Raw genomic sequence first — 25,718 nt, forward strand, 5'->3', positions numbered from 1 at the left:
CAATAAGATACACAACAGCCTTGGCAGAGCTTTCTGGACAACAGGAAGGGAACACAACAGACTGTGGCTGCCATTCCAGTGAATGGAAAAATCTCTTTTTTCAGCAACTGTCTTCTGCAGCAGCAAGTGGCAACTCAAAGTAGTCCAGGTCCAAGCATGTCATAGACAATGGAGAAGTAATTCCCAAATAGAGAAGGGAGCTATACTAGTCTCCAAGGTGCCATTTGTCCCGAGGAGGACTAGGTGACCAAAGGAGGAATTAGCCTTGGAATTAGGGAAGTGTAGACACAAAGAGAAGGATGTGAGGCACAGGTGTAGGCAGGGGACCCACACAAGCCAAGGAAGGAACATCAACCTCCCAGTATAGATGCTGCTTGGCAAGGAATAAAGGCAGAACTTCTAAAACAAAGGAGATCTGTGTAAAGTACTATAGAGACAAGCCCAATGCTGCTTTAGAGCCTGATCCCTAACTGAGGATTTTCTAAATCTCCCCCAAGTGGCAGTTCACTAACTTTCTACAACTATCTAAGCTGACAAATCTCAGTTTAAAATGTTCTTCATCCTCCCCTCAGGCTAAAAATTCAAGTGAGTCATAACTGTCCTCTGTTAAACAGACCAGGTAATGTAATTTAAAATGCTATTTCAGGAGCGCCATAAACCATAGAGCTTTTCAAGCATCACTCAGTGTTCAGGAAACTGAACATTAATTACAAGCACTTCTTAAAAGTTCAAGAAAGTTTTTGGAAGATAGAAAATTTCTTCCTGGTAGCTAGAAAATTTCTCTTTGTGGTAGTGCCTTTTATCAGAGTCTAGGGAATCCAAATGAGATACAGCATGCAAGAACAAGTATTAAAAAGTGCAAAAAGGCTTCAATGTTTCCATTTGGAGGAAGCGAAGGAGACTCAAACTGGGTCAAGCATATAGCATCGTAAATTCAGTGTTCTAAATCTAGCCAAGAGCCATTTATTGTACATTATAGCCGTAAGATTTTTATGAAGAATCTGCTTTGGGATCTAGAAACTGATTCAAGCCAAGCACATCTGAAAAGTCCCCAAGGATTACTGGCATTCTTTGACCGCTACCTACAAAGTTACTTTCTAGCCCTCCTGTTACCACAGAACTCTCAGGCTGTTTTAACACACAATCATCACTTAATAGTGGGTCTGGGATCCCCTTCTGGCTCTAGGACTTCATTTCAAAACTTTTTCATGTAGTTTACCAGGGTACAAGACCTACACTGGGAAGATCCTCCTGATCACATAGTGGCCAACAGCCTATAAATGGCTACTAGCGTCCAGATCCATGGTCTCATGCAATACTGCCACAGGGCCAAAAAAGACTCAATACAGCAGTACTTCTTCAACTTCGTAAACAGACACAGTATGGTGTCTTTACCTGGTTACAATGCCTATGCCAATCACTTGTTTATTCAATAACTATTTTAATATTTACTGAGCACCTCCTGTGTGCCTGAATCTATGATGAGGACAAGAGCAGTGAACAATGCAGATGTGATCATGTTTTCATGGAGCTTACAGTCTAATGGATTCTACTCTCTGGTACTCTCTGCAGCAGATGAAGTAGGAAGTAAAGGACCAGGAGGGTTTAACCCAAAGAAGGCCAAGAAAAGTCAGCTAGAGCAAATATATTGTGCATAAAGCATCACCCAAAGAGCTTGTGAAAATACAGATAGATACTGGGCTCCACCCTGGATAGTATGATTGTGTAGGTCTGAGGTGGGGCCTGAGAATTTAGATCTCTAACAAGCTCCCAGGTGATACTACACTGTCCGTGGGAGAACCACCCTTTGAGAAGCTAGAGAAAGCAAGAACTAGAAGGCTTCCTTGCTCAAAACTATCTCCCCAAACACTGCACCGCAGATTCATCCCTAACACCTGATACTTACTTTAATCAATGAACTGAGTGATATCTGAAGCCTCCAAGGAAAGAACTGGCATGAAGGAGCGGGAATTCTGGACAGAGGAGTGCCTAAGCAGCTGAAGGTTATGTGTTCCCCGTCCCATCACACATCTTGGAAGCAAGATAGGGAAGACAAACCCAAACTGCTTCTTTGCAGCTGTGCTTCAGATCCTGGTAACAGCTATGTAAGAGTGTTAGAACCAGTCTGAAAGTTACACATCTCCCAACATGGCCAAATCTGACTTGTCCAACCTTGACATCCCTCATCCAACTCCCACTGAGAACAGAAAAAAGCAGCAGGAGAAGAGATCTCAAATGGAGCTATAAGTAACAAGTCAGAAGTGCTATCAGAGGTGATAAAGTAATGATGTCCTTAGCAGAGGCTGTTGTAAAAAAATGACATCCAAGTTCCTCAGCATATTCTGCAATCTGTTTGAGCAGCATTAATTTCAGTTTCATTTGCTCTAATTTTCCATTTATTAGCCATTCCCCTGGCATCAAAAAGGATCTCTGAGTAAGTAGCACTACCTATCGCAGGAAGTCAAGAATGTCAATAAAAACACACTCTAGTTTTGACAGGCATATTATGGTCCAGCCCCAACTAACAGAATGCTCTAGGTAAATAAATACCCCTACACTTTTAGAAACTGGCTTCTTTCTCACCCTTCTTGGGTTTAAATATAGTCTTCAAAATGTGACTTTGTGGCAACTTCAACCTACATCTGATATTTAGGAATATTTCGAAGTTCAATATCAATCTAGTTTCAGAATTGGAGATAAAGAAAATGCCTTCCTCCAGGTACTAAAACAATAACTTTATAATTATTATTGATTCCATTGCTTTTATTCCTCCTATTGAATGTAATAAGGCTCTAAAGTAGAAAAGTGTGAGGCTCAAGGTGCCTCAGCCAAGACTTCCAATCTCAAAGTACTTAGAGTACATCAAGTCTTTTTCCAAAATGCTATGGTGCTTAGAGCTTCTATCACACCATTTAGTCCTTAACTCTCTTAATTATTCCCTTAAGATCTAGTTATTGTTCTTTAATTATTGACAGTATGCTAAATGTCTCTCCAATTAGAGACTAAGTTCTTAAAGCAAAGACCCCATCTCATCCTCTCTAGACTTTTCCCAAAGCACAACAAAAGTAGCAATGAGCGCAGAATAAAGGCGCACTAGGTCTTTTTCACTTAAATTGAAATCCAAGTGTTCTGCTGCATTCTAGTGTTAAAAACTAAATTCCTTGATGAAATTGCCAAAGGTGATAGGAAAGAGCAGAAATGACCTTTCTTAAAAACTTCTTCCAAATACACTTGGCTATTATGACTTGTCCCTTCAACATCACTTGGAGTAGAAGCCCATTCTCCGCTTTATCATCTGCACAATGATTAAAACAGCCACAGTTTCTTTTAGAGGTAGCTGTTACCGCTCCCCAAAAAAGCACACTGAGACATAAGATGCATGCTGTGGCTTGGAAAGGCGCCTCCATCTGGCCTGGCAGTTCAGTAACCATCTTCTAACATTCTTCTGCTGAGCACCCTTTTTCCTGTTACTTTCTTCTAAAAATAAAAGGAGTCTTGTTTTCATCACTTTGGCAGAGCCTTCTGAACAGACGGCTTTCAGAATTGAAGCAGTATAGCTGACTTTTAGCTGCTCTGAAGATTTTCTTTGCTCCAAAGTATATGAGGCATGAGGAATTCATCATATCTGGCAGAGATTCTTCATAATTATATGACATTGGAGGTTCTGAGAATTACTATTTAGTTGTGTACTTCTTCCCTTTTATCAAATAGGTCCATGAATAGGAGTTGACAACTGTATATTACCACATAAACACACAGACTTCTCAGAAGCTAGTCCATGCTACTCAAAATATTACCTCAAACCTTTCAGATTTCAGAAAAGTCAGAAAAACATAGCACACTGGCTAAATTGCATTTAAAAGGTGTCTTCCAAATTTTTGGTATTCAGATGACAAAAAAAGGTGCTAATACAAGGCAGAAAGTAAACTATTAAAAAAATAAATAAAAGGCCAATAATGATTACTGTTGCACCCACTCTAAAAAAAAAAAAAACTTACTATAAAACAGTAGACCCAATCAAAGGCTGTTGATAGGTTTAAATTCCAAGCCAGCAGCTTTCCTTCCCATCTGACATCTCTGTCTGAGAACATCTCTGTAAACCTGAGCAGACCCAGTATCAGCTGTTTTCTCCAACTGACACCAGCAACTCCAAGTTGGCACCGGTAATCACCGAGGGTGCAAAGGGATAAATATGGCCTCAAACAAGCTCTCCTGGGCTGTAGTTACCACAAACCTGGTTCACCTGCTAACTCCAACCAGTAAAATCATCAGTACTTGGTCATTTGACTCCCTACTACTTTACTCTATCACTCTCATAAATCTCCTGTGGCTATTTGGATATCCCATGTTAGTTTCTCGAGACCAGTATACTTGGTTTCTATGCCTGACCAGGGCTAACCATACCTAACTAGGGCCGCCCTGTTTCTACCTATGACCTAAAGTAATAGTGCTATCTCCCCAGGCTCCAGAAACCACTCATTTTTTTCTTAGACACAGTAATAAAAATATTAAGATGAACTAGGCATCAAAAGAAAGGACTGAAGTCTGAGTTACCTGCATAAATATCTATTCTGGTGGCATCAGCATCTCTGCAAAATTAAAAGAAAAAAATCAAGATCCAAATGAGAATATGAAATATCAACTATCTAAACGCATATTATTTTGAGTGAAATGCATAGTATTGAGTCTGTTTTTAGGAAACTATACAGAAATTCTACATACATTAAAGCTGTACTTTTACACTTGGCAACACAATTTTCCTTATATATCTGTAAAACATTTCTGAAGCCCCAAATTAAGGTAGTCACATGACACTTAGGACCTGGATACTTTTTTTTAATGCTGATTTCACAGTGAAAATATCTACAGGATAAGCAAAAACATTTCCCTTTACACACAAAGAAATGACTCAAATATTTGTTTCTCTCACTCATTTGACTGCAATCACCAAAAAAGTTCCAGTAACTTGTCCATTTTTGCCTTCACACCAAGATTTAAAAAAAAAAGGAAAATAATAATCTGCCACAAAACCTGTGAAAAACCAAGTCTTGTGGTATTTACACTGTAGTCAGCAGACTGGCTCCTAAGCCCATAATCTTATCCTCCCTAACCTTGAAAGGAAGTTGGGGTCCCCCATTAGACTCCAGCCGTTGGCTGAAATCATAGAGATTCAGTCATCAATGAAGATTTCTATAAAGGCTTGGAATTAATTTAGTCCAATTCTGCCAACTGCAGGCAAGGAAAATGAAACTGTTTCATTGGCTTTAAATGCAAAAAAGTTCTCAAAATCCACACAGCTGTACATGTACCTATTCTCAAAGATATAAAAACACTTTCTAACATGAGAGATTGGCAAAATATATGCATGAGAAGGAATACATACTCCCAGGAATCTCTAGTTCACTGTATGACACACAAAAAAGCAGCCTTCCACCACATACCTGGTCTAAGTTAACAAGTGGCAAATTCACACAGTTCCCATTAAGCTGCAATATATTTTAACTGAATATGAGGCAACCAGGATTGAAATAAAATGGGAGTTTTCTGGTTAAACAACTCAACAAGCATACTCCCATGAGCAGTCCAGTTAATAGTAACAACAAATGTAATAACAGAATAGGTTTATTGCATAGAAATGAGTAAATATAAGAAATTATCAACAAGCTCATTAACCGAGGATCTGGTTAGAAGAACTTCTATGTCAATTCCCACTCTCTTCTTCCTTCATTAGTCATCAACACCTGGTCAATAAACGATGGGTCTGAATTTTATGTTTACATTCAGGAATAAGACTGGGACAATATTTTCATAATATAAGTATAAACAATCTTTATTTGGACTTGGATCTTTGTCTTGGAACCAACCCAAACTTCTATTCAGTCTTACACAGTAACATATATATGATTCCATCACTAAGAACTCAGTATAAGACCGTGCTGACAAGTGATTTCTTCCAAAAACAGCTGCTGACAATGGAAGACACTTATTTGAATATATTGATGTATTGTAAAAAACAAACAAATTTTTAAAACGGAAGACATTTTGATCATTTGGAGTCATCTGACAATAAAATAAACATTTGGGGAAGACACAGAACTCTGGCATAGTTTAAAGATATTAAACAGTATACTGTCCTGGTAGCACAAGTTAAATCAGAGCTTATCTGTCCCATTAATTTGATTCCTAAGTTTCTGTCTTAATTCCCTGCAATTATCTTGCTCTAATACACAAGGGAAGCGGTTTTGGAGGTGATAAATTCACTATTTTTAGGCTAGAACACAAAGAATAATGAATGAATTTCAGTTAATCAAGTAACAAAGTGGAAGTATCAACTCATGTGCTATCAAAAATACTTTTTCAGTAAGAGGCCTCTGTGGAGTTGCAGCTGCTACAGAAATGTCTTCCTCCCGAGTCTTCAGAGAGCAAAGGTTAAGTCACCACTACCGAAAAAGTTTCCACTCCAAGCACAGAATGTGGCCTGAAGACACATACCTTGCATTATCAACCAGTTCAGCAAGAGCACCAAATAAGAATTCATGAGTGGTTCTGAAATGATAAATAAGAGTCAGCAAGAAAATTATGAATTGAAGTATGACTCATAATAAAGTCATAAAGAATTTACAAGTTTTTAGGAAAAAATCTAAAATCACCATTTGTATTGACTTCCACTACTGAAATTTAAACTTCTCCACATCTTTAGCCTTTCCAGAGTTCACTAATTCCCCTCAAGTGTTAATCTTTACCAAGTCTTGTCATCTATTCAGAAATGTTTATTCTTCCTATTTTGAGTTGCAAAGCCCATCCTGAAGCATTAAGATTCCTACATATACTGATTGTTAAAAACAGTGTTTTTCACAATTCATATTCTGCCTATAAAAATGCCTGTATTTTATTTTTCATTACCTTAACCAGTGGTCAATTTCTGCACATCTCAAAGGAATAATTGTAGGATACATCTCATAAGTAAATACCATCTTTATCAAGTTTTGAGTAACATGGTAACTGTGTATTTACCCAACCCAAATTTTGAGCAGCCTACCAAAGGAGATGACCATCACTGACTTCCCTCCTCAAAGGGGTTAACTTTAACACAGGCCCTAGGAAACCACACCAAGCTCTTGTTCCTCCCAGAAGGAATTGTTCAAGAGAATCTTGGAGTCCTCTCTTTAATGTAGAGGAAATTTCTGTGCTTAGGCAAAATGTGAGAAAGTCAAGAAATGGGTTGGTTATTCTCTCCTTACTCTCCCTCTTTTGAATGGACTATTTTTGCTTATAAATTGCACAACAGTGTTTGAGTTTCCTTTTTTCACTGATAGATCACACACAGGTATTGGGAAAGCAAAATGCTAACAAGTTATCCATTGAGCATGCTCAATTTACACTCTGTATTTTCCATAATAGTCCACGTTAGATATAAAAGTCAGATGTGTCCCCATAGAACTACCAAAAAAAAAAAAAAAAAAAAAAAAAACCAGCTTGACTTTTTTTTTTTTTTTTTTTTTTGAGACAGCGTCTCCTCTCATTCTGTTGCCAAAAAACTACCAAAAAAAAAAAAAAAAAAAACCAGCTTGACTTTTTTTTTTTTTGAGACAGCGTCTCCTCTCATTCTGTTGCCCAGGCTGGAATGCAGTGGCATGATCATAGGTCTCTGCAACCTCAAATTCCTGGGCTCAAGCGATCCTCTTGCCTCAGCCTCCTGAGTAGCTGGGACTACAGGTGCAAGCCACCACATCCAGCTAACTTTTTCTATTTTTGGTAGAAACAGGGTGTCTCTTGCTTAGGCTGGTCTTAAACTCCTAACCTCAAGTGATCCCCCCATGTCAGCCTCCCAGAGTGCTATGATTACAGGCGTGAGCCACCACACCCAACCAGCTTGACTTTAGAGTAAATACAAAATCATTAACCCACACAATATATTACCATCAATTTTTCAAAAATACCCAATTTATTCCTGCTTTTTTGCATAAAAAGTTCAACCAATAACCAAACTGAAAAATTTTAATGAAATATATCAATATTAAATAACCAGCATCCAAGATCTCTGATCACTTACCATATTGTTTTAAACAAATTATAAAAGATTTGTTTATAAATACAACTGAACTGCCCAGGAACACTGGTTTTTACTCAAGTAACTCATCAAATTTTTACAAATGCAAATTTTGAATTAAAACTACCAGTTCTTGGAATTGTAGGAAGAACTTTTCCCCATAAGATCAGTGAATGTATCTGTTGCTAATCCAAAAGCATACTTATATACAACCCATAAATATACTGTAATAGAAAGAAATTTTATCATCAATTCACCTAGAAACTGAACTCAAATTCTTCTGGCTAAAATCCAATTAATTATTTTACAAGGAAGAGTCAAATTTCTAAAGGAAAACAGCCTACATAAAATAGCCATATCTTTAATTAACAAAAATATTTAAGTCTCTAGGATTATCACTTTAAATTCTTCAAATTATCAACTGAATAAACAAAAATATATTCTGTAAATTACTCCACTAAAGAAACGGAGAAATAAACTGGAAAAATAAGGTGATCTGTTGAAGGTAATGTAGGTTAAAAGCAAATCTGACATTTGTTCTCAAGCTTTCAACCAGTCATTTTCCTGACTTACAGGTGACTTAGAAACTTACAAAGTGAATTAGTTTTCTATACTCTAAAATTTTTTTAGCTTGGAGGATTGTTATACAGAAATATAAAATAACTAATTTTATTGCAATACTTCTCATTTCAACATGAATTTGTACTTTAATGTAAATCAAGGAAAATCAGACATACAGCTTCTGGGGGGGGAAACAAGAGCACAACTGTAAGAATGAGAACATAACTTGCATCAGAATGCACCAACTTCGGAATAAGTACGTTTCTGGTCTTTGGTAGTGAGAATAGTGAATCTGAGTAATCTGGAAAACTAACTCTGATGCCTTTTGTTTTTTTCTTGTACAAGGAAACCAAAAATAGAAATAGCAACTACTTCTCAGCAATACATATTTCTGATTGTTTCACATGAAAATGAGACATAAGAAGCCAATAAGCAGATCTCAAAACGGCAAGCACAGAGCCCCTCTGGCTAAATTTTCATTGCTTTCTACACAATGTTTAGAAATGTGTCTTGTACATTTAGAATCAAAAAAAAAAAATTCCAAATGGTCTTCGTTGTTCCACACGTTATCAATGTTGTTCCACATATACATATTATATTTCAGATAAGCTAACAGATAACTTTAAAATGTAGTTAATGGATACTTTTGCGATGGCAGTACACATCATAATAGGCGCCTTTTGTGACAACCGTTGGTTGCTAAGGTCAGAGATAATATTCAGAATCTTCTCCAAACCTCCAATTGATTGATGGATCTTCCAGATACTAAAGTCAGTGTTCTAAATACTTCTTAAAATCATAAGAATCAAAAACATACCAATTGTATAAGTTCTCTTTTTTCCCAAATAATATTCCAAGAAGTGCACTTATTGCTAGCTAGCATTTGAGACAGAATGGATAAAAATCAAAAGAAATTTTTTTCTTCAAAGACCTAAAGATCCTCTGCATGTGATCCAAGAAAGATCAACCATATGGGGAAAGATAAAGTTTTTTTTTTTGAGACAGTCTTGCTCTGTTGCCCGAGCTACAGTGTGCCATGGCATCAATCTAGCTCACAGTAACCACAAACTCCTGGGTTCAAGCAATCCCTTGCCTCAGCCTCCTTAGTAGCTGAGACTACAGGCGAGCACCACCACACCTGGTTATTTTTTCTATTTTTAGTAGTTCCCAGCTAATTATTTCTATTTTTATTACAGACAGGTCTCACTCTTGCTCAGGCTGGTCTTGAACTCCTGAGCTCAGGTGATCCTCCTGTCACGGCCTCCCAGAGTGTTAGCATTACAGGTGTGAGCCACCACACCCGGCCAATAACAAAGATTTTTAAAAACTTGTCCACTTTCAACTGTTTGTAGCTTTTATACCACTGTGCCACAGCAGAAATGGTTTTTTGGCTCAGCATTTCCAACAACAAAATTCACGTGTAAATTAGCTTGTTATGTAAGGAAAATGGTCTTCCTATTTATATTCAGCCTGATTGAAACCAACAGATTATCCACAAGCCCATCACATAGTGATGGCTTCTGCTGAGTTCCTGGATATATTGACAATAGTTAATTACCTTAATTGCTAGAAAATAAAGCTTAGAAATTCTGGAGCAACCATTTATATTCAAATGGATTTAATATATTTAGCGCGTGAACCTACATTTCAATAGGCTTAAAAGTCTTAATAGTCTCTGAGTTGACAGGTTCCTCTACATTCACTTCACATACAGATAAAACAACCCAAAACTATCATATGGCCAAGACAGTAAGTTATTAAAGGTGCCAAAAAGAATAGGCGTAAACAGTAGGCATCTCATACTTAAGCATCCTGCTCTATCAGACCGTTTAGCAGTTTACTGCTAACGAAGTGACTTAAGATACGCCTCTTATGCTAAAGGAACATCACTACCACTATTGCATCTAGAATACCAGTCACAAAACCCATCAGCAAAGAGAATTAACAGCATAAAACTTCTTTTATTTAAAAACCCTAATTTTTATCATCTCATACTAGCAACAACCAGTATTAAAAGAAAGGAACTTAGGACTGTCAGGTTACCATGAAAATTTCCCAGGCCTGTTTTAAGCCTGAACACTGATATAACCAAGAGAATAAACATCAATAGTTACCACAAACTACATACAAAAGTAGTTCAGGACAGATGTTCACTGTCTCTAACAGATGTTCCAGAATTAACAATTTATCTGCCTAACCACTAGCACCAAACATCAAGTTGCCACGCACTAACTTTTGATTTACATAAACTAGTATTACAAACAGAACAATCACCACCTACGTGTTTACTGTATACCACATATGAGCTAAGAACTTTATAAACATTATTTTGCATAATTCTCATGAACACTTTCAGATTAGCCCCATTTTACAGATGAAGAAACTTGAGGATCAAGAAGCTGACCTGCCCAAGGCCACAGCCAGGAAACAGTCAAACACAGGTTTCGCTGGTTCCCAAGCACAGTCCTTTCACTTCACCACACTGATTTCCAACCTTCTAGTCTGGGCTCTGCTTGTAAGTCTATATTAAATGAGAGGTAAACAAGGGCCATTTCTTTCATAATTCACAATATGGTAAGATCGCAGCTACCAGACACTTTACAATGGTCTTCTGTTTTAAAAATTTTAACAAAACAAAGGAGAAGGTACTATAAGACAAATCCTACCTTCTCTGAAGGTGACTTACTGACCATGTAACACAGAGATGGATCATTTTCCATCACTGTATGTTACAAGTCACATCATGTGAGAATTTAAAAATTTGTTTCCTCTAAAACTGAACTTCTAATCAGGTCACCACAATGAAGAAATCTCTTAAAATTGGCTACAAGCAAAAAACTTATCTTGGGGTTCTAGGGTTCATACTTTCTTCTGGCAAGACTAGACACACTGAAGAGGAGAACAACTTGAAAGGTCAAAGTTGTGATCCAGATAAGAAATCCCAGAGCTTCCAAAATGATACTCCAAACCTCAAATGTTCATGCAAGCAGGTGGTTCCAGTTCAACATGGGTAGTCCATAAAATTCTCCAACAAGTGAATTAAGTGAAGTTTGCTTCTTTTCCTTGACACTGCCTACATAACTATCAGTAATAAACTATAAAACAGCAAAAGAAAGAAAAGGAGGAAAAAATATCCCAGAATCTTCAAATTAGAGACTGAGATAAAACTGAAGACTTTAAAGTGGGAAGTAAACCCTTTGCTTTATAGAAAAGCATATAGGCCCTTGAAAATAAAACTGACTAGAGTCAGCACTGCCTAATGGTTAAAAGCACTAACCACTGGGGCCAGATAAATCTTTTCTCTTGGCACCTTAATCCTGCCACTTAGCAGCCACAGAACTGTTAACACAAAACTTAATCTCTTGGAGCCTCAGTTTCCTCATACGAAAAATAGGAATAATCCTTACCCCATAGGGTTGCTGTAAAGATTACTTTAGACAATGTTTACAACAGTGACTGGCATGAAGCAATTAACTTTTACTACTATTTTATGATCACGTAAAGTCTTTGGTGAAGCTGGAACAAGATCACAGATTCTGAAGTCCAGTTCATAGTCTTCTAAGATTATCATAAAATCCATAATTCCAGATTTGCACTGTCATTCCAAAACTCAGAACTAAGATAACTACTTATCAAACACATTCATGAACATCGGAAGTAGCCTTCAACTGCTGTTCTTAACATAGCAATTCAAATACAAAGGATACTAAAGATTTTGCCCAAGACTGCCCCATCAACTAGTTGAGTAACCTTACATCAGTAACCTCATCTAACTGGGTTTCCGGTTCATCATGCATGTGTGAGAATTCACTTACATGACCTCTGCAGTACCTTCTCTAAAATTCTGTAGTTCAATAATAAGCTTCCTAAACAAAACAAAATAAAACGAGGCTCTCATTATTGGGCAATTTACTTCACTACTCAGAAAAATTGTATTTCCTTGATAGGAAAACAGCAAAAAATTAAAAACATTATGGAATCACAAATAACATGTTCTCTTTTCTATAAAAGGCTAAAAATCATTGCCCTGTTATTATTGGACAATTGAAGCCTACACTCTCAACTCTGAAGGTGGTTCCTCAGATAACTCTGGACCATTCATCTTGAGGTACTAAAATTGTGGAATACTTACCTTTATCTCAAAAGTAACAGGTGAATGTATTAAAACACTAATGTAGTTTTGACCCCACTGGATAACTTCCAAAGAGAGTGGGGATAAGGATTAACCATGAAACATTCCAGACCAAACTGGAGCGATGGTAATCTCTTCATGAACTCAAGAACCATGAACACCGTGTTTCTGCGAAAATTTGGGGGAAAGACTATCTAAATCAAGGATTTAAACAAATTGCCATTTCCTGCTTAGTATATACAAACTATATAGGCTGTAGGGAGCAATTTCCCAGGAAGATAAAACCAACTGTTTGCTGGGAAAAAAATTTCTTCTCACAAGTTGTCATTTAAAAGTCTTCATTCTTTTTTTGCCTTGTTAGAAAGTAAACACTTGTTATAAACCCAAATGTTTGGGCTGTCCTCACGAGAAAGGAGAACAGTTGATACTAAAATAGTCCAACTTCTGGTGATCCAATAGAGTAGAACTAGTTGGATTCCTATCAAACACTTGAATGAAACAACTCAATATACTGACTTCAAATAACTGAAGTTTTCATTTAGAAAATTTTGATCCAATAAATGAAAATCAGATTCTTCTGGATTAGCAACAACTATTTCACTGATCTCAGTTCTTCAATACAGAGCTCACGACATCCAGTGATACATTTCACTCCAGTGATACATCCCAACAAGGAAAAAAGCTAAATTTTCTGGGGAAAGGGTTTCCGTATTATTATCAAGGAATGAGTTACTGGTGACCTCGGTGGCACCTATAGGATACTTACGAATTTGTGTGCAGATATTCAAAGGTTAGCTGAGCTCGATTCAGACTGCTGTAATTTGTGAAAGCCATAACTGCAAGGAGGTCTCCAGTCTTTCACCCACTAACTGGGAAATATAACCTTACAATGGAATACTTTTTCCAGAATTCTTTCCAGTCAAGGTTTAATAAGTCTGTGCTCCTTAATGACAGTTAACCAAGATTACCTAGTATCTATCCAAGGTATTATTTAAAGAGATGTTTAAAATTACAGTTAATTTCTTCTTTTTTTCTTCTCAACGACTATGACGTAATATTTCGTAACTATTTCACTGATCTCATAAACCTACAGTCCTAAGGAGCTTTTAGCGTTAAATTCCGATAGCTCAATCCGGAAAATCTTAGTCCAATGTGGATAGTCTTGGAGTAGAGGGTCCTTTAGTCGGTGGTTTATTACTGCTCCGTCTTCATTTTCTTCGAGACTTTATTCCCCCCAAATTTCCTCTTCAGGAAATTTGCCAATCCGGAAACTTACCAATCCGGAATTTTACCCACTTCTGTCAGAAAACGGAACAAGCACCTACTATCTTCACCACCAGTACTGCGAGATTCCTTAAATGGACCCTAAATCGGCGACCAAGATGTCCGTGGAGTGCATATGGCGCTGGTTCCGGCTTCACCTCCTCCCAAATGAAAATCCTCCCAGGCGCTGAGGATTTTTCTCAAAACCCGACCAAACCCCGCTTGCTGTCCCGCCCCAATTTCCTCAGGGCGGTGGGTCAAATTACCTCACACTGGCCCCTGAACCGCCTCACAATCGACCCGCCCAAATTACCTCAGGCGGCCCGCGCCCCTCCCCCACTTCCCCCAGACAGCGGGCTCAGCCTCTCAGGCCCTTCCCGGGCTTCGGTCCCGTGGCCTCCTCCTCCTCGCGAAGAGAAGTTAGTCCCAGTTTTCAAGGACCCGAACGAGGGCAGCGGCGAGCGCGCCACCCAACCGGGCGTTGCCCGGAGCTCACAGCTGCCTTTGTCCCTCCCCGAGGAATTGGAACCCAACAACCGCAGCGCGCTCTCAGAACCATGTGCTGCTGCCGCCGCCGCCGCCGCCGCCGCCCTCGCGCGCGCACGCGCTGAATGAGATGATGTCAGGACTCAGCTCCGCGAAACTCGGTGTTTAACGACGCTCTGCCGCTGCCGCCACAGCAGCCACAGCCACCATAGCCACTGCTTTGTCTCTGCTGGTGCACACAGCCCAGGCCACCTCGCGCACTCCCCGACGCCCCAAGCCCCTGAGGCCTCCCCGGCGCATTCCGCCAATGACAAAGGCGCAGATCCTCCCGCCCCCGCCCTGATGCACCGCCTCCTGATTGGCGGGCAGCCTATCCCCACGTGACCGGATCTTGGTTGGCCGGTCCCGCCCCTGTCACGTGAGAGCGCGCCGCTCTTCCTGCTTTCCTGACCCTCTCCGCCATTTAAAGAAACAGTACCGGGGGCGGGACGAGCGACGCAGTCGGGACGGTAGCTGCGGCGCGGACCGGAGGAGCCATCTTGTCTCGTCGCCGGGGAGTCAGGCCCCTAACTCGAAGAAGCCCTGGCGCGCCCTCCCCCCCTCCCCGGTCTGGTAGGGCGAAGGAGTGGGCGCGCGGTCGATCGAGCGATCGGTTGGCGGCTCTTTCTCCTGCTCTGGCATCCAGCTCTTGGGGCGCAGGCCCGGCCGCCGCGGCGCGCGCCCGGTGGCCGTTGGCGGTCGCGCCGCGTCTTTCTTCTCGTACGCAGAACTCGGGCGGCGGCCTATGCGTTTGCGATTCGTCGAGGAGTCGTGCGGGTGGTCGGTGGCGGGGGGCAGCTGCTCCGCCCCGCTCCCGGGGAGGCGGCGGCGGCAGCGGGATTTGGCGCGGCCGGGGAGGCGGGGGTGGCCGGGGCCGGCCTGGAGGCCTGGCGCCACCCTTCCGGGCCTGCACGGACCCAGTTGGGGGGGCAGGAGGGGGCCGGAGGATGGTTGGTGGTGGGCTTTCTACTTTGCCTTTTCCTCCTCATGCCGCCTTAGTGAGGGGCGGGAGCTCAGGCGGCAGCTCTGGAGTGGGGAGAAGAGCTCCGGAGTCGAAAGACCTGAGTTTGCCTCCGGGCCTAGCCACCAGCTGGCCGAGTGACCTTAGGCAAGTCACTCTGTAATTTGTCTGCGCCTCAGTTTTCTCCTCTGCCTGTCAATGTGTGTGGAATTGAAAGCGCTTTGTAAACTGCAAAGCGTTGGTTGTACGTAAAGAATGATTATGTTTGTGATGTTTTTTGAGTTGTAAGACAATTTAGCAATTGTCCAATCCTTGCATTTTGAATCTGAAAACCTTGGATTGGAGTTGGAGGTTCCCAAACTCCCTGAAATTGTATGCGGAAATTTGTGGGAATGGTTATTTTAGGGGAATGCTGATCCATCGCTAGCAAGTTTGCAATGGGGGATGTGACGCAGAAGAGTTAAGAACCATCATTCTTTTATGCCACAGGGAGGAAACTGAGGCCTAGATGTCATTTGGGACCCTTCACAACCAATTTGAAGCCCCTGTTTGAGTCCCTGGGATATGTGAGCTGTTTCTATGCATAATGGATATTCGGGGTAACCACACTCCCCTGCTTGGCTTCTATTTTGAATTTCCTTTCACCATGGGGTGCCTGAAGGGTGGCTGATGCATATGGTACAATGGCACCCAATATACAGCAGCTACAACTAGACGTGGATGTGTTCTCTAGTATCAAGAAGCTTATTTAATCTTTGGCCCAGCAACTCTTTGTTTTGTGCTGCTTGTACTGGTGCCTGACTACCTTTTTGACTCTTTGACCATTTTCCAGAACCATGGTTGCCATCCATTACTTGCTCCTACGTTTTATTCCTAGTCTGTGTGGTTGGTAGTGAACAGGCTTATTTTTAAATGGTGCTGCCAAGCCCAGCTAATTAATGGTGTGTGTGGATTTTTAACAAGTGGGCTCACTGGAACAGACTGAACCAGGCATGGAATTCCTGAAGATGTTTGGGGGTTTTTATTAATTGAAGGTTAACATTCTCTGGAGAGTTTCGTTAGATCTCCTGCAGAACCTCAAAATCAGTAGATTTGGAAGTGATTCAAAGCTTAACTTTTTCCCAGCCTGCCTCGTATTCTAATTGCTTGCAATTGTGATACTAAGATGGCCAAAATGCCAGGTTTTGCTTCTTTGTTAATTGTCAGCTTGCTTTTATCAAATTCCAGGCCATTATCCAGCAAGCACTAAAAATGTTTGAACAGTTGGATTTCAAACATTTTCATTTTGTGGAGTGGTGCTTACGAAGTGGTACAGCTCTAAGCAAGTGAACACAAACACATTTTAAGTGTATTTTGTCTGATTAGATGTTAGCCAATTATGCTATTTCATTCAAATGTCTGAAAAAAATCAATTGACTATTCCCTTTACCTAAAGGGTAGAGACAAATAATCTCACTTCCAGAGAAATGACTGTTTTGGAGAAAAATGTGTTGGTCTTTTAGCTCTTTTATAAGTAAATCTGGATGTACCTCAAAAGAATCTTAAGACTGTGGTGATAAGATGCTTTCCTCAGAAGAAAAGAGGCAAAAGACAACTGGAACTCAAAGCTTGAAATTCTTTGTTAAAACAAGATGTCCAGGATTAGAAGTTGAAAAAGTTTCACTACAGTATTCTGCAATAGCTCGACCAGATGTCTTTCATTGTAGCCGCAGCTATAGACTCCAGATTTCCAAATTTTCAAGAACTGGACCTGGAACCTGAAAGAGCTTGTCAGGATGTGGCAGGAACACTGGAGGTAGATTATTTTTTATTTTTCAATTTTGGGACTGTTGATCTTGCTGTGAGAAAAGAGGCAACGACTGAGCAAGCACTGCCACCAGCGCTGTTACGGGGAATTAGAAGACCTGAGTTTTTGTCCAGACCCTCAGTGCAAACTGAGGATGCTCCATCCAAAGTGAATTACGGTACTTGTCATTTTCCAAAATGCATTATTCTTTGCCACCTCTGCACTTTCATTCATACTCTCTCCTGTACTCTAGTAAATGCCCTCCTCTGGTTGTTCACCTGTGAGAACTCTGCCAATTTTACAATATTCAACTCAGAGGCTCTCTTTTCTGTGAGTTCCCTAACTTCAGGCAGAAATGATCTTTAAATTTTATGACATTTATCTTTATCCTGGTATACAAAATCTTATAAAATATTTACCTGCATTTGCTCTTTTTGCAGATAGCAAACTCCTTGAAAGCAAGGGCCTTGTTTAATGCATCTTTGCCCACACATACCACCACCCATGATGAAGCATTTATTAGAAAGGAGGAGTATAGAGGGCAGGCTATCTCAGAATAAGCACTCAGTAAGTGTTTGCTTAACTGCTGTGTGATAACTAAAATTACTCTTAATTAGAAGAAAAGTCACTAGATATGGGCTATGTTTCTTCATTTATTTCTGTTTTATTATTTTTTAATTCTAAATTTTAAAGATGTAGGGAGCCCTCGGGCACAAAGAGAAACTGATATGTTGAGTGGGGTATTACCTACAGAAGGATGCAAGGCCTTATTCTCTCCTACTCAGGATGGAATCTTGTTAAAGTGAAAGTTAAGGGCTGCTTTTAAAAGGAGACAATTTGAGGACCACGTTGGAAAAGGAAGAAAGGCAATATCTCCTTTGCTTTATTGTTAGTATAGAAACTTAAAATCTCAATTCTTTTTGTGCCACTTGTGGAGCCACTTCCTCTCCACACTAGCTAATGCCCAGCAGCCTAAATATAATCAGATTACTCCCCCAAGGTATAAGGCTTGGGATAGTTACTGTTTGCTGCTTTCCTGAGATAGTTTGTTCTCAGAAGTTGGGACACAGTGAGAACTCTTTCTGTTCTGATTAGCAATTGCTGATAATAAGGCTTTTGTGTTTTTCTTTGGGGGGTGAGGGTTGTTTGCTTTTTGTTTTCATTTATCATTCATCAGTGTCGAAGCCAGGTTTGTCAAGAATTAGTATCCATCAGGCAGCTGATATGATGACAGCAGGCCTACCCAAGTGTTACAGTCATGTGTTTTGTAATTCCATGCATTTGTTATCTCACTTGTTTTGCCCCTGCCCCTTCTAGTCCTGTGCCTCCTGATTGCTGAGTGTTCACCTGGACCTTCTGACTACCTTCCTTGTGCTATTCCATCAGCCTGCAGATCTCATACCTGGATTTTTGCCCATGGTGATTCCTACCACCTTACTACTGAAGAAGATACCATTCCAGTGGACCACTGTGACCCAAGAGACATTCAGCCATTATGATGTGGCCTTTACCTCCACTCCTGTCCTGTTCTGCCCAGCACAGCCCTTTGTAGTGAACTCAGAATCCTCGAGCCAAACAGCTGAAGCTATTTTATCACAACAAAGGCCTAGTTTGTTCTGTGAGTGTGCATTTCATTTCTTCAGTTAAAGCCTTCAGAGACACACAATAAATTTGGACCAGGGGATTTTTAGTTATTAATGCTGTCCGAAGAAAGGCAACGTCTCTTTGAGAACCGCATTGGGCCATACCCCACAATGGCAAATAATTGAAGTTCGTGAACTGTCTAGGATCCCATCAAGGTCACTGGACCCTGTTCTTTTCCTACTTCAAATCTGCAGAAGCCTACTGAATGAGAAAGCAGATATTCTGACCCATTGGGATCAAAACAAAGGCACAGTGAACTCTTCATAGCATCATCTTTGGGATTACTCAGGAACCAGGACTTTTCACACAAATGTAAGAAATTCTACCAAGGAATCCCTTTACCTAACAGCATCTTACAAGGCTCCAATCAGATGTCAGAAAAGGCCTCTTGAGACATCAAGGTAGAACCTTTATAGTAATCCCCTTTGTTTATATGGCACTTTACAGTTTCAAAGCACCTTTACATTATATCTTAATTATAATCACTTTTTGCAAATGAGGGAATGGAAATTCAAAAGGTTAAGCAGTTTTCCAAGGTGTCACAGCTACGAAGTGGTAGAGGCCAGGCCTTCTGACTCCCAGTCCAGTGCTATCCTTGGAATTAGCTTCCACTTTACCCACAGTGTTAAAAATGGCTGGAGATAGGGAACCCCAGGAAAATTTCTAATTTTCCAATCGGGTGCCCCAGTCACACAGGATATTGTAAGTGTAATTATGTGATAACTGCACCTAGACCCGTATCCCATGGCAATATCCCTAAGATTTAGCAGCATACTGTCTCCACATGGTAGATTGTCCAGTCACAAATGCACATACTCTGACAAGGCTGCCCAACATGAAACACAAAGCTACTTTTAGATCTTTTGTCTGTTTTCATGGTCTTCCCAAAGATGGATGGCCTAATTAACTAGGGATCCTTGTTCTTTTTCTAAGTCTTATTGATATTTCCAGACACTAAGAGTTTAAGGTTCTCTGTCCTCAAACTAATATTTACACAAAATGAGCTATCCATTTTTTTTAGAGCAGTACTGTGTATATATACATAATGTATATATGTCATATACAGAGAGCTGTAGTCTAATAAGGTAGTAAAATACTGTAAGATGTGTCCCTTCCCCCAGTCTATAGTTCAGTCTAGTGTATTAAAGGATCTCAGAAGACTTGCAGCAAAAAGCCCTATTTAGCTTTTTAACCCAATGTGTCCTCTAAGTTTAATCAAACACAGTGCTATTTTTTGCATCGTTCCTTTTAATGGGATGCAGAAAGTATCAGAGCCGTATAGCCAGTGCTTCCTGATTGCCAACAGGTTGCCCTGGACACCTCATAATAAACACAGCATCCTTGTAACCCCCTTTTCTCATACATTTTTCGTTAATGACTGTCATTAACTGCTTGAATTACTATGTCTCTACCATCTGAGAGTCCTGCCTCTAGACCATTACGTTTATTTTCTGTCGAGGGAATCTCTAGAAGATTTGTGGAGATACATGGGAGGGGAATGGGGGAAACTTAATTCTGCCCTAAAATTAGGTTGCGTTCCATGACAGCAATATCCTTCTCTGTCCCTAGAAATGTACCATAAACTTAGTTCAAGGGCATTGCATCTCAAGTGGGTAAGGAGATTGGGAAAGGAAGGGGGAGGTGAGGTGAGAAGGAAATATTGTCTTAGACTTTGAGTTGTGGCCCATTGAGATCCTACCAATACTTGAAGAGAAGTCATCTAGCCGTGAATTTTTTGCAGTAATATTTACAAAGAAATGGATGCATTTTGCAGATGTATGCAAAAAACCCCAGTGCTATTGCAACTTAAAATCATTAGCCTTGTTCTCTAATAGTCACTTATAAGCCCAACTGCAGGCAAGCAGAATTTATAACAGACTTGAGCTTTAACTTCATCAAGCTGTAATGTGGCCCACATTAGGGAAAGAATGAATAGGAAAACACCTTGGCTTACCACAAGTTTTGCTCACACAGTTTCTGGTTTCTGTGACCTATTTTTTGTATTTCAGCATTTTGTGAACAACTTATTCTTAGATCAATGGTTTTCCAAAGGCTTTGTGGCCGTGAAGCCCTTTGAATGAAAATTATGTGGAAGCCCAGAGTAAAAGCGAAGCTGCTCTGGATGAAGCAGTGAAGCAGGCGTAGAGGCCTGAAGCCTACCACAGCATCTTCCTTTACTACCCTGGTGACACCTAAGGGGACTTCCTTGCAACACCTAGAACTCTTCAGAAAACAGTTTGAAAACCACTGACCTAGACAGCAATATGTTTGACCTAAATGGAATTCTGATCTTTTTCTGTACCTCCACTCAACACAATCCATGTTCAGTCAATGCTGAATATTGTTAGGAATACTGTGTGCAAACTGTAGAAAAGTGCAAGATGGGCATGTCTTTGCCCCCCAAAATAGTCAAATGGGCTGAAAGTGGTGTCAAGTGAACCTAGATTAACAGCCCTCCACCCCAGATGGACTTCCAGTGACTGGAATTGGATATAGCCAGAGAGCAATTCTGTGCACCCTACACTGACAAACCCCCTTAACCAACTACTTTCACAAACAAGATGTTCTAGTGGTACTTGAAGTACATGATTTTGAAGTCTTGACTTTCCGTGGGTACCTGAATTGCCAGCAAGCTGGTATTGAAGGTGGTGACTCATTGAGGCTATATTAGACCAACCTGTACCTTTGAGCTCTCAGCCGCAGTACTCTGCTTCATGTGCAAGAGATAGCCATTAACTATGAAAGCAGAACCATGCTGCCAACATTTCCTAAAGGGGCTCAGCACCTGTGTATCACTCATCTCCAAACTACAAGTCACTGCATTAATCAACTGGTGGCAGGTACACTGCTGCTTGGGTTTTTTGTTTTTTTGGTTTTTTGTTTTTGTTTTTCAGTTTTTCTATTCCAAGATAAATGAGCTCATAACCTTAAACAAAAAATCCCAAACAATTCCTCCTTCACTAGCATATCTGCCTATTCACCAGTATTATGACTACTCAGCTCTAACTACGTGTAACAGCTAATCCTTAAGAGACAATCTTGGAACATCCCATCTCATAAATGTGATTTAAAGTGTAACCATTGGAAAATTCCTTCTAGCTAGTAAGAGATGTTCTTTTAAGATGAGTCCTTTGATGTCTAATGCCATCAACTATAGGTGGTAGGAATAGTTGGAGGCAGGCCCTTTGGCCAGGCCGTGATTGCTTACTTGCTCTGGCATTTCAAATAGCTTATTGCCTATGTTTTTGCTGGAAACATTGACTGACTTGAAAAAAAATCTACCAAGACTGCAGCTAAAGATTTTACTAATAGACTGAAGAGCCTCTGTCCTTGTGGATGTTATAATGGAATCACATCTGTCTCGATACTGTCGTTTTACACTGATTCAGAGTGGCTGACTTCATTCCTTGCCATGAGATATTCTCAGGCATTAAGACAACCTGTTTCTGCAGGAAGGATTCAATTCATAAATTCTCAGACCATGTTGAACAAAGAGACTTCAATTTGTGTCATGAGAAAATTTTGTTCCTTTATGTCACGGTCAATTTAAGGGCCAGCTGTCCTCCTGAGCTACTCTAATGAATGCACTGGTTAAAGATTGGGAATGGTGTCTTTATATCCTTGTCTCTTATCCTCTAGACTAATAGTAATTATATGACTGATTCTACATGTCATCAAATAAGACCTAGGTCTGGTTCCTCTAGACTGCTCACCCTCAACAAATGAAAATAAAATCTGGATGATGATTAGCCTGCTTGTACATACAACTTTTATTTGTAAAAGAAGAAGTTACCTTCAAGTTCAATTTTCTACCTTCAAATTGTCGGCTCTTTCTTTCCCTCTGTTTTTTTCCTGTACTTTACAGGAAAAGACATTGATCTACACTGCCAGTCATTGCCTCCTTAGATGAGTTTAAAATGAGGATGATCATCTGCTCAAGAGTCTTCAATGTACACTGCATATAAGACTTGGTGATTGGAAAAACAGCCTAAAACAAACCTAGGAGTTTGCCTACTATCTCCATGCCTCAAATCTCATCTAAATTTTCAGCAGCACCATTCAACCAATGTGAGGCCTTGACTTGTTTGTGAGATGTTTCTCAGAGATGGGCTGAGTTACAGAAGGTGAACACTTGATTACCAAAGAAAGTAGGGCCAACTTTGACAAACATGGCTCTGCTGACCCTTGTGGCTCCCAGATGTAGCATAGACTCCCAAACAGAACCTCAAGTCTGGATTGAGAATATGGCCGCCTCCTGAGCTGAAAGTTCTCGGGCAGATGAGCAGAAAAATGAAAGCTGATGTATCTGACTGGCCCTTTCAGATGGGAAAATTATATCCAGAGCAAGCCCTATGGATTAACCCTGGAGTACCCAGGGTGAAACTAATTTACAGAGCTGCATTATTAATCTGCCTGTTCCTCCAGATCATATCCTGGCTATTGGTATGTCTGGCCCTACTGAAGGTACCTTGTTTGTTTATTTACCTGACTCAGCTCTTACCTGCCTTTTCTGACATGTTGCTGCAATTGGACTGACCTTGAGAAGACTATAGCTGATTTTAGCCTATCTTGTGCCTAATTCCACCAAGGATTTTTGAATAGAAGCAACCCACACCTCACCCCACCAGGACATAATGTTCACAACAGGAGTGACCATGCTGTACACTCCTTGACCAGCAGCTTTTTAAAGATTTTGAGTATAGAATAAGCTTCTATGCTTGCCTACTGTTTGATCATTTTTATCACCTGGGACCTCGCCTATCCTATGTGGAAGGAGTACAGCAGATCAAAAGCAGTGTCCATTTCTCTCTTCTGCAGTTAATACAGAGATGAGTCTGATTCATCAGTACTCATAGAAATGTACCAGTTCAACTTGGCAAAAGACTTAAAGGAACACAAGAAAAGTTTTCTGTTGAACTTAAAATTTACCACTGACTCAAATAACCTCACAGAATTTTTTTCCAGTGAGAGGCAAGTTGTCTTGCTTCACATCAGTGGATGGTCGGGCTCTCAGACTCATGACTGCTCTGAGTTTGCTTCTGTTGAAACTCTGTGGTATCATCCAAAGTATGCTATTGGACGTGATTGTTACTCCATTCAAATGGACTGCAGGCTTCCTGCAAACAGGACAAAATTATCCATCATGGTGTGTTTTTTTGTTGTTTTTTTTTTTGTCTCCGTAAGAATACGTTTATTACCAAGGAAGAAACAACGCCAGCTGTTACCATTCAACTTCAAGAGCAGAGGTTAAGCTTTTTCCGTGTCTCATCTTATCCTGGACGTCAGTTGTATTTGCCCAGCATCTATTCCATCTCATTGTAAGAACTTCCTGATGTTTCTTGGGACCACCTCTTCCTATTTTTAGTCCATGTGGTTTGAAGAGTCTGACCCAACTTTAGACTTCATGTGATTCGGACCACATCAATCAGTAAATCCCATCTCCTTGACCATAGTGATTGGTTCAGGAGTGGTTGTGTGATTCAAGTTGGTCCAGTGATACTCAACCCTCAGAGTTTTACTAAACTGTGGAGAAGGAGAAGCTCTCTTTATTGAGGTGCTTTAGCTTTGTAGAATGAAAAACTCAAACCAACAGGGCCTACCATATTGAATGAAGCAGTCAAAGAATGAAGCCAGTGCAGAGGAAAGCAGAGCCAAAATATAGAGAGACTTGAATCCTGATGACAACATTTGTGCCCCTGGATCCCACCGTGCCTGAAGCTAGTATATCCCCTGGACTTTTCAGTTATGTGAACCAATAAATACTGTTTTTTGCTTAAGTTACTTTGAGTTGGGTTTCTATTACTTGAAATTGAGTCCTCACTAAGGTAGTACCTACCAACATTGAAACTTGACAGATCCAAATATTTATTAAACTAGAGATCATGGCCACACTGAAATTATTTTCCAAAGTGGAAGACAAAATGAGACAGGAACTGAGAGAATACTTAAGGTATTGCAGAAGCATAAAGTTTGCATGGTAGAAAAAAACAGAAGAAAACCTAAGTGCCCCTCAGTAAAGAATGGGTTAAATGAGATATGGTTCTGCCATATAAGAAAATCTAAATATTAAAGTGAATAAAGTACATTTATTGTGTATGGACATGGAAAAATGGCCATGATACATTAAGTGAAACAAGGTATTGATAGAAAAGTGTATAATGTGAACTCATTTGAAAATGTGTACTTACGTTTATAAATGCATAGAAAAGTCTATTAATGACTTTCTTTGAACAGTGTAGATTACTTGAGACTTTCAACTTTATACATTTCTGTATTTGAATATTTTACACTACCCACATTACTTTTAAACCTTATTTAAAAAATAAAGAATTCTAGAAATTAAGTGCTTACTGTTTGACCTTGGCAAGTTACTTAACACTGAGCCTGTTTTGTTAAATGATTAAAAATGCCTTTATATTAGTGAATATTAAAGTATATTCATCATCTGTTACTCAGTTGACAGATTGCTACACTTTGTTTGAGAAACTTGGAGCTCAGTAATTGTTCCTTAATCTTTAAAGCATATCTCTTTCAAATGGGTTTATTTGGATTGCCACAATTATATAGTTTTGGTGTTCATAAAAGATTATTCCAGTTCTCAACTGATGTTAATCTGTTAAGACCTTTATAACAGTAGCCACCTTAGGCAGAGAGAAGGGGGAAAGTCACTTAAAAAAAAAGTCCTTGAGTTACTCAGAGTCACTGCAAGTAAAGTCAATAATGACCTTTTAGTTATTAAATCCATTACACATGCATCTTATCTGAACTTTAAGCAGCACAGACCAGTCCCACCAGC

General features: G+C 40.0%; 1 protein-coding gene and 1 long non-coding RNA gene across 3 annotated transcripts in view; one reads left to right on the plus strand and one right to left on the minus strand.

Moving 5' to 3' along the window:
• The window catches only part of MORC2 (MORC family CW-type zinc finger 2), a 38,194-nt gene extending 23,399 nt beyond the window's left edge, over nucleotides 1–14,795 (minus strand). Inside the window, exons 1-3 of one of the 2 annotated variants that reach the window (XM_045534490.1) lie at nucleotides 13,510–14,795; nucleotides 6,493–6,546; nucleotides 4,555–4,589 (exon numbers count right to left, since the gene is read on the minus strand). In XM_045534490.1, coding sequence (XP_045390446.1) covers nucleotides 4,555–4,589; nucleotides 6,493–6,546; nucleotides 13,510–13,577 — 157 coding nt within the window. In that variant the 5' untranslated portion in view covers nucleotides 13,578–14,795. The remainder of the gene's footprint in view (nucleotides 1–4,554; nucleotides 4,590–6,492; nucleotides 6,547–13,509) is intronic. The other variant, XM_045534489.1, reaches the window with a different exon arrangement.
• Nucleotides 14,796–18,791: 3,996 nt separating this feature from the next.
• On the plus strand, nucleotides 18,792–24,703 carry LOC123625854. The gene is made up of 2 exons (XR_006730667.1): nucleotides 18,792–19,323; nucleotides 20,932–24,703. It is a non-coding gene; the product is annotated as an uncharacterized LOC123625854 (long non-coding RNA).
• The last annotated feature ends 1,015 nt before the right edge of the window (nucleotides 24,704–25,718 follow it).

Source organism: Lemur catta, chromosome 21 (genome assembly GCF_020740605.2).
Source record: "Lemur catta isolate mLemCat1 chromosome 21, mLemCat1.pri, whole genome shotgun sequence".
Lineage (NCBI taxonomy): Eukaryota > Metazoa > Chordata > Mammalia > Primates > Lemuridae > Lemur > Lemur catta.